This window comes from Nicotiana tomentosiformis, chromosome 11, assembly GCF_000390325.3.
Source record: "Nicotiana tomentosiformis chromosome 11, ASM39032v3, whole genome shotgun sequence".
Classification (NCBI taxonomy): domain Eukaryota; kingdom Viridiplantae; phylum Streptophyta; class Magnoliopsida; order Solanales; family Solanaceae; genus Nicotiana; species Nicotiana tomentosiformis.
The window spans coordinates 98,114,852-98,127,732 of NC_090822.1; the positions used below are offsets into that span (position 1 = coordinate 98,114,852).

At 40.6% G+C, this 12,881-nt stretch overlaps 1 protein-coding gene across 1 annotated transcript; it reads left to right on the top strand.

Annotated features, from left to right (window-relative positions):
- The first annotated feature begins 10,397 nt into the window (after nt 1-10,397).
- On the top strand, nt 10,398-11,213 carry LOC104089355 (uncharacterized). Its single transcript, XM_009594222.1, has one exon. It carries the CDS (start codon nt 10,398-10,400, stop codon nt 11,211-11,213), a length of 816 nt encoding a protein of 271 aa, XP_009592517.1.
- The last annotated feature ends 1,668 nt before the right edge of the window (nt 11,214-12,881 follow it).

Sequence of the window (12,881 nt, forward strand, 5' to 3'; positions counted from 1 at the left end):
GATGTGTGGGACATTGATTTCATGGGACCGTTCGTAAGCTCTTGTGGAAATACCTACATTTTGGTAGCTATGGACTATGTGTCAAAGTGGGTTGAGGTTGTTGCTCTACCCAATAACGAATCTCGAAGTGTGGTGGCATTTTTGAAAAAGAACATCTTTACAAGATTTGGTACTCCAAGGGCCATTATAAGTGATGGGGTATCGCACTTTTGCAACAAAGCTTTTGATACCTTACTCACCAAGTATGGTGTCACTCACAAAGTCAAGACCCCCTATCACCCAAAAGCAAGCGGACAAGTGGAAGTCTCCAACCGGGAGATCAAGAGTATTTTGTCAAAAACAGTGAATGCCAACGGGACGAATTGGTCAAAGAAACTTGATGATGTTTTATAGGCTTATAGGACGGCTTACAAAACACCGATTGGGATGTCTTCATACCGGTTAGTGTTCGAGAAAGCTTGTTACCTTCCGGTGGAACTTGAGCACAAGGCTATGTGGGCATTGAAGAAGCTAAATCTTGAGTGGGATGTCGCCGCCAACTTAAGGGTGGCCCAATTGAATGAGCTTGATGAATTTCGGTACCATGCATATACAAGTTCTTCCTTATACAAGGAGAAGATGAAGTACCTCCATGAAAAGTACATTCGGAACAAGGAGTTCAAAGAAGGTGATCTTGTGTTATTGTTCAATTCTCGGTTACAGATGTTTCCGGAAAAGTTGAAGTCTAAATGGAGTGGCCCATTTGAGGTTGTGAGTGTGACACCCTTTGGTGCATTAGACTTGAAGAATAAAAATGATGAAGTGTTTAGAGTCAATGGTCACAGGGTGAAGCATTATTTGGGAAAAGATGATGATGGCCACGTTATGGCATTGATTCATTTCAAGTAATTGATGGTAATATGCGTCGTGCCGTGACGTTAAATCAGGCACGCTTCTTGGGAGGCAACCCATAGTTATTTTCATTTTTATTTTTCTTCTTTTTTTAGATAGGTCTTGTTTTGTGCTAACTGGTTTTGAAGTATGTTGCAGGAATATGTGTGTTTTGCGGGAAGTGGGATCAGGAAAAATGCTAAGTATGGAAAAAAGTGCGGACCACACAATAAAACCACACAATCTTGATGGCCACAACAGAAAGGAGTCTGCGGCCGCACAATTCATTATCCGACCGCACAACTAGAGATCACAAAATTGCAAACGCTCTGAAGTTTGAATTGCTGAGAAATGGCCGATCTGTGGCCGCACAAAAAATATGCAGCCGCACTCAGAATTGTGCGGACGGCAGATCGACAAAGAGGGAAGCAGGTGACAGGTAAAGAGTGCGGACCATACACAAAATTGTGCGGCCGCACTCAGCTGCTAATCCTTGCTCTAAAATCGGCCAACTATAAGTAGTGACCTTTAACCACTGTTCAAAACTTTACACACTCTGACTAGTTGACACCAAAACAAACACAGTGCACTCAAATTGATTCAATCATCTCGCATTCACCTCATCACCCTATATTCTTCCCTGCATTATTCATTACTGGTATGTTCAATTCATGTTTAGATTCTTTCAAATTTCTTAATTTTTGTTCTTATGGGCAGGCAGAGTCTACGAACAAAACCATACTCCAAAATCATAAGAAGAGGTTGGCCGACATCAAAGGGAAATGCAAAGAAATTTTACCCGAAGTCCTATGGGCATATCGAACGACCTCCAAATCTAGTACCGGGGCTATCCCGTTCTCGTTGGTTTACGGTGCCGAGGCGCTAATACCAGTCGAAGTAAGGGAATCGAGTTTTAGGTTCCGATACGTGATCGAAGAGTCAAACGATGAGGACATGTGCACGAGCCTAGAATTGTTAGACGAGAGGCGCGAGACCGCCCTCGTCCAGCTGGCCGCCTAAAAACAACGGATCGAAAGGTATTACAACCAGAGAGCCAACCTCCGACACTTCAATATCGGAGACCTGGTGTTAAGAAAATTGACACTAAACACCGGAACCCGAACGAAGGCATGCTAGGACCGAATTGGGAAGGTCCATATCGAATTATCGAGATCCCCTACAAAGGATCATACAAATTCGAAGCAAGAAACGGTGAGCAACTGCCGAACAACTAGAACGTGACCCACTTAAAACGGTACTACTGCTAAGGTACGACCCCATTCATTCTTTTCTTTACATATATTACATATTGAACTAAAACTTGCAGGCAATGGCCAAAGAATGATGCAGCTATTAAGCCTGAAAGCACGCGTTGCACTCTTTTTCCCTTGAACCGGTTTTGTCCCAAATGGGTTATCCGGTAAGGTTTTTAACGAGGCAACACTAGATTGTGCTAACTTAGAATTGAATACCGGCTATGAACTAGAGTCGAGGGTCACATCAACAATATCCAAGCCCTCTCTATGATCAGCCTCGAATACTGGGGGCCATCACTCTTGATAATGATTTTAGCAAGGTAGGAAACTTTGTGTTCGAACAGTCTGGGCTTGGTGGATAGGATTTATTGTAAGGGCTAAACGGTCAAATAAGTCGTGCCCACATAGATCACTTAAGCCATAACACGAAGCTTGTACACATTTTCCATCTTGTATGTTGCGCACAGAAATGAAAGAAAACTTTTACCTTGCAGTACATATTTTGTCTCTTAAAAACTACTACATTTTGTTCCTTAAGGACATCGAGCCCAAGCGCCACCTCTATCCGGATCCAAGAGATCTCCTCACTCGGGGACTGTCGTCCAAGGCAAACTTGGACCGCTCGGGCTGTTGAAGCCCAAAGACACAAAAACCTATTAGGCAGTGCCCGAACTTTAAAAGTCACGGCCATCCTCATTCGGGAGCTCTCGTACTGGGCAAGCCCGGATGGCTCGGGAATCGAAGCCTGGGGTAATAATCCTATTGGGCAATACCCAAACTTAAAAGGCTACGGCCATCCTAGAAATGGCTCGGAGACATTTGAAACCCGAAACTAAAACATAAGGCCTTCAAAATTACTAAACCGGTTCAAAGGCTACCCTCGACAAAATTATAATTTAAAAACTTCTAAGTAAGCACTTTAGGGAAAGCTTACGGTTATACCAAGCCCCCATGAGTTCTAAACAAAATCACATCGAGAACAAGCCTTGTTCGAATGTCCGAACAAGACCTTATTACTACATGCTAAGGCATTTGAAATCTTTGTAATCGTAAAGAAAAAGCCAAAAGAAACAACCTTAAAAATTGCTATAGGAAAAAAAGAAAAGCCTTGTATATATATATATATATAAAGATCTTTACAAAGGCCAAATGGCCTCAACAAAATATACAAAAACAAAGAAAAATCTACAAGGCACCTAAGCCTAATCTTCGCCGGAGACCGCCTCGTCATGCGATGAACCGGGTGAGGTGTTGTCACACTCTTTTATCTTTGAATTTGGGTTTTTGATGACTCTAATTCCTTCTCTTTTTCATATTTTGCAGGCCTCGGTGATTCATCATGAAACCTTTCTCCGGTACCGGGATGAGCTTAGCCAACTCGAGGCCGAGGTCAAAGAGCTTGCTGAGAAGAGAGATATGTATAAGCTTCTCAGCGAGCAACGTGAAGGAGAAGTTAGGAACCTTCGAGCCGAGTTGGACGCGGCTCAGAAAGAACATGCCAACCTGGTGTAACGGTTAAAGATCTTTGAAGTTAGTGATGATGAGTTAGACATGGTGACTAACGGTCAGAACCGTAGGTCCAATAGAAGGTTGATCTGGTCGACCAGCTTCGAGCGGAGATGGACAAGGTCAAGGCCATGGCCAAATAATGGAAGGGAAAAATGAACCGATTGGATTCGAAAAAGGAGACTCCCCGGGAGCAGCTGGCCTCGGTGGAGGCCCAACTTCGAGCGGCGAGGGAGAAAGCTCAGGCTCGGTCCCAAAAAATCAAAGACCTCCAGTCTCAACAGGGCTCGGCCATTGCCGAACGGGATACACTTGCCAAGGAGCTTAAAGCGGCCAAGTCAGTGACAGAAATAACCAGGGCCGATGTTGAAGAGATGGTGGCCCAGTACAAAGTAGGTAGCTCAGGACCTCCTGAAAGTTATTGTCGATTACGTGAAGTGGTAGTCTGGAAGGGAGGCTCTCGAAGAAGTTCATGCCCGGAGTTTCGACTTATCAGCCGAGATAAGAAACGTTAAGAGGCTCGAGGCCGAGGGCAAGAAGTCGGCATATCCCAAGGACGAGGAAGGCTCTGAGGATTCCGGCGGATCCGAGGGTGGAGAAGACCCCGATGGTTGTGCTTCATTGAACAAGCATGGCGCATCCACATCGTTCATTTTTGTCTGGTCTTCTTCATTTACCAGGCACCGAAGGTAGCTAGCCACCCCGACAGGGGCAGAAATAACCAGGGCATCCTCCAGGATGGTGATAATAACTGATCGCTTCCGCGCAGGATCTATGATCGGAGCAGGGAACCAATTGATCAACCTCGGGCTTTAGTTTAACCCACCAACCTCAGAGGATGAACTTTTCCTCGGCACCTCTAAGTCACCCAACCCGATAAAGTCTTCAAAAGCAGTTGAGTCTACACCATCAAAGAAGCATCAGAGGGGATCATCCGCTCCATGAACCCCTTCATTGGATCGCTCCTTCGTCGCTCGGGCTTTATCGAACATAGACTATGTGAACGAGGGCAATCCCGAAATATCTATAACACCCGGTGGGGCGGGAACCGGCGTCTCGAGAGATCTCGGCCCTCACTTCTGTACTAGCCTCATGAACTTGGGGGGGGGGGGGATTATCCTCTGTTATTTCCCCCTCGGCTGCCATCCATTCCTCGAAGACAGACAGCTCGTGGGGCACAAAGAGCTCGTCCTCCTCAGGCTCGTCCCTGAGGTGGAAGATTGAGTTCAAGTTAGGCACTTGGGAGCCGGAGCTTTCCTTTGGCTTACGGACCAACCTTCTCCGTGGTTTCTTTTTCTCCGAGCTCAAGGAACTCGAGGACCTCTTCCTTTTCTTATCTCCTGTTGTGGCTCTGGGCTGCCCCGAAGCAGAAGAATTAGCGGGCAAGTCCTCGTCCCCGACCAGAGGTCTAAGCTCAACGGACTTAGGCAAATCTGCAAAAAGGAAATAAAAGCAATAAGAACGTGATGCTAGAAGAAGAAGCATAACGCAACTTATTCGGGAAAGAGATCTTACCATGGGAACGGGCCTCCCAACGGCTTTTAGAGAGTTTGCGCCATGAGCGCTTGGAGTAGGGCATCTGTGAAACAATGCCTTCGATCCACTCCTTCAACCGAAGGATAGCATTTGGGACTCGAGCAACAGCTGCACCGCTACGAATACCAATGAGGAAAAGGGAGATGAACATGAAATCAACATTTAAAGGAAAGTTGTACTTATGTTATGCATTCCACTTCTCGAGGAATGGCCTAAATTCGGCCGAAATCAAGTCCAAGGTCCTTACCCGATGCTTGAAAATGAGGCTTTACTAGCCCGGCGCACGAGCTTTATCAGTCCCCCTCAGAAGATTCGGGGACTATACAGACGTAGTTGATGATCCATGGTGAGCCGATATGAGTCGATCTTGTTCACAAAAAACTAAAGGAGGATTACGATCCTCCACAACGATGGGTGGATCTGACCGAGGCATACCTCGTACCTCCTGTAGAAGTCTATAATGACTGGGTCCACCGGGCCGAGTGTGAAGAGATAAGTGTAAACACTTAGGTATCCCTCAATATGTATAGTAATGGCCTCCTCAGAGTTGGGGACCACTATGTCCTTGTCAGCCCAGTTGCAGTCCTTTCGGACTGCGAGAAGGTCATCTTCGGTGATTGAGCAAATATATCTCGATGCCTCCTCACGCCGACCCTGCACCGAAGAGGGCTTCTCAGCCTTGAAGTCGTTAGCAACCGAACAACCCCCGGGAATGAACATCTTCAAGGGAGGTTCAGCAGCCGGTTCATCGGTAGCCACGTTAGTGGATGACCTCTCGAAGTCGACCACATCGGGAGCGGTTTTGTTAATTTCGGCAGTCGGTTGGGAGGTAGAAGCGACCTTTTGGGGAACAGATTTGTAGGTTTTTACCATTGTTATCTGAAAAAACTTGAAAAAGATAGAGAAATGGTGAAAGTTAAAAGCTCAGATGTGTTGACTTGAGTAGAGGATAAGTAAAAAATTTGCAACGTACTGAGAAATCTTGAGTAACAAAGGTAAAAATGCTAAAGTATAAAAAGGGGTAATGAAATCCTAAAGGCACGATGTAGATGTTAGGACGTAAAGTGAAAAATAAACGAAGAATGGGATATTTATAGGGTTTCCATGACGTTTCACATCCAGGGGCAGCCAACCGATGGCCGACATGCATTTGAGGTCATAATGACACGACTGACTGGACGTTTCGGTTTCTTAATCGTTTTGTGTCGCAGCGTGTTGAAGAAGAGATCGAAGAACTCGTGTCGTTCCTCGTCGTTTCCGTAAAACTTACTCTCCGAGAAACGAGGGGACTATCTGTATACGAGTAAAACCGGACCCATAAGCCAGCCCGGTTCCTGATAAAATAAATCGAGTAAGGTACGCGATGACAAGGAACCGGAATCGAGGTAAGGGACTCATCGAGTCACGCATCGGGGGCACGACGCCCGCCCTCAAGTATATCGAGGCCATGACCCCGGGATCGGTCTAAATCCCAGGAGACTTCGGAGAGCATTATTGGGCAATCGAACACGATTAACGGAAGGCCGTAATAATCGCGACCAACCGGGTATCACGGCATAGATCTCGGCATGTACCGACGAGAAACCAGTAATCAGTTAAACGGGAGATTTTTACCTTCTATAGAATTGTACTTAGGGTAAAACTCCTCTACTATATAAAGGGGAGTCTAATTATTCATTGAACATATTGTAACATGTATCCCAAAGCAAAATACTATTATTTTCATTGTGATTGAAAGCTCTTATTCTCGTTCATCAGTCCTGGCCATTGTGAGTCCGGATCGAGGGTGAATATTTCATCAAGGCTGGAATTATCGCGTGGTTTGAATTTACTATATCTTTATTTGTTTAATATAACGCAATTTATCGTTTGTATCGAATTAATCTGCATATCCTTAAAACCACTTACAAATTTAATTGTTATTCATTTTTTAGGGTAAACAAAATCTATCAATCAAGTCTTAATTATGGGATCTGGTATGATAATCCCTTTATTACGTCAGATGCACTTAAGTGTTATTGTTTTTATTTGGCTCCTCCTAATTTAGAGAAATAAGAAAAATCAGAAAATCTTTTTTCTTTTTTCACGAAAGGTAAAAACAGTAGATGCATAATATTAGCATGTGCTACCAAGTACTAAGAGAAAGAAATGCGTTACTGTGAATTCAGAATTCTATGATGCTGGAGCTAATCTTTTGGGAAAAATATAAAATTGACTAGTCGGTAAAAATAAATTATTTACATTTCTCTAATCTTGGGCTTTGCTTCTAATGGAGTCTTAAATGGGCTATCATGGAGAGCTTGGGCTAAACCAAGTTAAGGGTTATTCTGGCCCATTTATTTAAGGGAAAAAAAGCTTGTTTTTTTTTTTTTTTTTTACAAAACAAAAGAGAAATCGTGGTAAAGAAAAGGAGAAAATTGACATATTAGGGAGGTGGCTATAAATCTGAAGTAAAATTACCGCATGGCTATTAAGTGTAATAAAATGAGATTAGGTTTATTATAAGTCTATAGTTAATATGGGTTGCTAATTCAGTTAATTGTTCTTTATTTAATACGAGACTGGCCCAGGTCGAATTCGGGCCATATCTCTCTGGCGCTCTCTTTCCATTTTGGCAAATTTCACAACTTTCGGTGTAAAAGTAAGGAACTTTTACACCACACCATTCCACCAAAACTCACAATAAAAAATAATCTTAGTCTTTAAATTTCACAAATTTTAGCCAGTATACAATTTATGATCATTATATAATTATAATCAGCGTGTATACATTATACAGTAGTTATTCACTAAGAGCCCGTTTGGACAAAAGAATTTTTTCACTTTTTTTCCCGAAATTTTTTACTTTTTTTCGAAATCAGTGTTTGGCCATAAAATTTTTAATTTTTCACTTGAAGATGAATTTTGAAATTTATCGAAAATTTGAAAAACTCCAAAAAGTTATTTTCAAAATTTTCACTCAGATCATAAAAATTCAAAAATAACCCAAAATTATATTCATGTCCAAACACAACTCTAATTTTCAAATATCATTTTCACTTGAAAAAATAAATCACTTTTTTTTGAAATTTTACAATTCCTATGTCCAAACGCCCACTAAGTATACACTGACGAGGACTACAAACTATTAAGGTTAGGCGGGTGAATTTTTTTAACTAACTAGTTAAAAATATAAGAACTGCAAAAAGTAATACTCTCCCCATTTCAATTTATATTACACTACTTCCTCATTCTTTCCAAAAGAAAGACATATTTATTTAGGCGTACGTTAAGCGCGACCTGCTAAACAATGCTGGCCGGAAATGGGGAGAGGACGACCAAAATGGAATGTAACGAAGGTTCAACTAGCTGACTTCGTAGTGTCAGGAAATCGCAGCGGAGGACAAGGAATGGTTTCGTCACCGACTGAAACCCTAATTAGCGAAAAAGAAAAAAACTCGATAATGCCTAATTCAGGAGGATCAAGTGTCATGAAGTTGAATTCACTAGTAAATTCGAGAAAAACCAGTACCAATGGCCTGAACTAAACGCCTAAAGCTACGTTGAGGATGATTGGATCAGTTAGCCCAGAGGTAACATTGTTCTATTGCTTATTGTAAAACGAACACTAACAAAAATAATTGAGAAGCCTAAGACGATGGACCAAATCCCCTCTCAAAGGGCTATTGCTAGCATGGGCAAATCAATTGCAGAGGAGGAGCAACAGGGCAAGGAGCAACAAGATGATAATCTACTGAAACATGGGAAGGAAGGTCTAACTAATGGGAAGGCATAAAAACCATGGGTGAACCTGTTTGCTGGCAACAAGATGGCTGCAAGGGGAATGGGCCTGGTCTTTATTCCTCTAATGATTCAGAATTGAGTTAAAAAGGTTTAATTACAACAAGAGGAAATGGCCGATGAAACTGAGAAATGGCAAAAAGCAATTATATTGTATGTCATTGGCACCTCCCCGTCAATTGGAACTATGGAAAGGTTCATAGCTTCCCAATGAAACTTTGCTGCTAAACCAAAAGTATACTATCATAATGAGGGATATTTTGTCATTTTGTTCAATACCATGGAGGATAAAAATGAAGTATTGTACTCAGGGACACACACTATCGGTAACAAGCCAATTATCCTCAAATCATGGTCTGCTGATTTCAATTTTTATGATGAGGTGCTGAAGACCATACCACTGTGGGTGAGTTTTTCAAACTTGCCTCTGAATTGTTGGGGTAAGATTACATTGAGCAGAATTGCGAGTGATTTGGGTTTCCCTATATATGCTGATGAATGTACATCTAGTACAACTAGAATCTCATATGCTAGGGTTCTAATTGAAATAGATATTTTAAAGAAATTGCCAAAATGCATTATAGTGCAGGATCCATATGGAAAAGAATTTGAACAGGTGGTAGAGTATGATTGGGTGCCACAATACTACCATAAATGCCTTATGGTTGGGCATGATTGTGCTGTCACGCAAGCAGTTGCTGAGCCATAGTTTGTAAGGCAGAGGGATGGTCAACAAAAATAAAAGATTGTAGCACCAAATCAACAAGACAGAACTTACAAGACTGGAGCCAATATGCAGCAATCAAAGACCCAAAAGCCAACAGTACAATGGGTAGCAAGAGGGCAATTCAAGCAGAATGATGAGGTTAAGGACAAACAAGCAACTCAACCTTAGCAACATAAGCCATGGACACTAGATAGTGACAAAGAACCATGGCAAAAAGCTAGTGGAAGAGGTCTGCAAGCTAACTATCCCAGGCCACAGTAATATGCTCTTGTCACTACCAATGGTTTCTCTCCTTTAAGAGAGGAACCACAGGCTGATCATACAAGCTAGGCTGATGCTGTTGAAGGACAAAGAAGTACTAATGAGGGTACAAAAGAGGTTCCCCACCAACTCATTTCATTATGAAGATATCTACATGGAATGTGAGGGGTTTCAATAAAGTATATAAGCAAAAGGAGATGAAGGTATTCTTACAGGTGAATAAGATAACTATCATAGCAATTATTGAACATGGAGTTCAAGATACTAAAGTAAAAGATATAATAAACAAGGTTACAGCTGGTTGGAAATGGTGTTCAAATGTCTCATCAAATGGCAGAGGGAGAATATGGATTGTGTGGGATCCTAATAGTGATATGTTCACGACTTTACAGAGTAACGCACAATTCATACATGGACTAGTGTAAAGTGTTATTTCTACCAATCAGTTTACTTTCACTACTATGTATGGGCTTCACACAATTGCTCATAGATATCATTTGTGGGCTGCTTTAAAGGAGTTGAAGGAACAGATGAACATGCCTTGGCTAATTATGGGGGATTTCAATGCAATGATGGATATGGATGATAGAGTCAATGGCACTATAGTTCAGGATAATGAAGTTAAAGATTTAAGGGATTTTATGGAAGACTGCAAAATAACTGAATTGCCGACTGTAGGAAGACCTTATACATGGACCAATAGCCATGTGTATAGCAGGATTGATAGGGCTATTCTAAATGCTGAATGGATGATAGATATGCTTCATATACAAGTCCAAGTGATGGATCCTCACTTCTCAGACCATTCTCCCCTAAGTATAGAGGTAGAAATAACAATGGATAACAAGAAGAAGCCTTTTAAATTTTACAATTGCTTAGCTGAATATCCAAATTTTGCTCAATTGGTACAAGAAGGATGGCAAAACAGAAGTGTTGATATGAAAGGTATTTGGTACAATTTAAAGATTGTGAAAGCTACTTTAAAAGGCTTGAATAGGAAAGAATTTGCAGATATAACTACACATGTTAAAACGATGAGAGATGAGTTGGCAACCATTCAAGCAGCTATGAGAAACACCACCACAAATGTTGATGTGTTTGAAGCTGAAAAAGCTATTAGACAGAAGCTTGAGAAATGGAGTATGATAGAGAAAAGTATCTTTAAGAAAAGATCAAGGGTACAATGGCTTAAACTAGGGGATTCTAACACAACTTTTTTTTTTTGCCAGCATGAAAGAGAGAACCTCACAAAATCAAATCAAGCTCCTCACAGCTGAAGATGGAAGTATGATAAGAATTACAACAGGCAACGAGCAAGAAATAATGGGTTTTTATAAGAGATTGCTAGGGACTTCATCTAGTTAGGGGTGGGCATCGGTCTGTTCGGTTCGGTTATAAATATTATCGGTTTAGCGTATCGGTTAACGGTTTACAAATATGGAAAACCGATAACCGAACTGATAAGATATCAGTTATCGGTTAACCGGCTATCGATCATTATCAGTTCGATTATAGGTTTACCCGATAAGATAACTCAATCTAAAGTTAAGCAAAAAAGAGAAGACAATTCACATATAGTATACTAATTTCTGCGTTCTAGCCACAACTAATATTTGAAGCTTCATTTTGACAAATTGAAACAATTTGACAACATTTGCTTCTGCTTCTATACAGTACATCTGCAACTCTTTAACTCTTCTTATTAAATACCTCAACGTCAGTGGGCTCAGAGAAGATGAAGAAATAAAATTCAATAAAAAAACTAAGCAAGAATCCAATTCCAAAGCCAAGAATTCCCAACAGTGCTAAATTACAAGTCAAGCAAGTTGAGATTCCATTTCCATTAAAAAATCAACAACAAAAGGTTGCATCAGATGACAATTAATAATTCTCCAATGCCTTCACATGATGTGAACACAAAATCAAAAAAGGAATGTATAAAATAAACTATTGACATAACAACAACTTTCTATCATACGCCCTATAAATACAAAAAACTTGAGACTGCTCAGGAATCCCATTTCATTACAGTACCCCTCTAAGTTCCAAGAACGTCAATTAATTAATTCTTGCTGCAAAAGCCAATTCAGAATACATCAAGAAATTGGAAGTTTCAAAGCTACTCAAGCATATAGCAAAGGCCTGAACTGCAGACAATGGACTTTTTACTAGTCAAGCTCAATAAGTGAGATCACAAAAGAAAGCAAAATCTAGGCAGTACAATAGCAGTTAACAGGAACATAAATAACAATTTTTTGGTTTTCTGCCAAACCATAATCAAGAGCAACAAGAGTACTAGTAATTCAATAGTTGTCTAAAGTCCAAACACAACTGAAATAGTATTAATTCTTCAACAACAGTTGTCCCAATACATTAATAACAATATAAAGTAGTAGCAATTTTACCTTAAGATTAACAAGTCCAAGCATAATACTAATAGTTCAAATTCAAGTTAGCAAAATAACAAGACAACAACTACTCAATCCTTATAGGCTTCACCAAATTGCGCTCCAAACAACGCTCAACATGCCTCATTAAGGACTTAGTACTAGTTTGTCCTGCATTGTAACATAAAACAAGATGACAATGACTACATCTTACTTTCCACCATCCATCATCACCTTCTACAATCCTTTCATAGTGACTCCAAACATGTGAGATAGCTTTGAGACCACAAAGTCGAGGCATGGTTACACCTATTAAACATAAAAAGAAAAAAATATTAAGTCAAGTTAATTCTTACTACTGCATACTATGTATTATATAAGTTTAATAATTAACTTACCAAAGTTTTAACTCACAACTATCTAAGATGCTACACATCATCGCAAGGTTCGTTTCCAAGTTTGGCAAAATCTATGAGAATATATATTAACAAGTCAAACAACAAAAATATTAAATAAACTATTTATAAAAATAATATACAATCAAACAAATTAAAATAT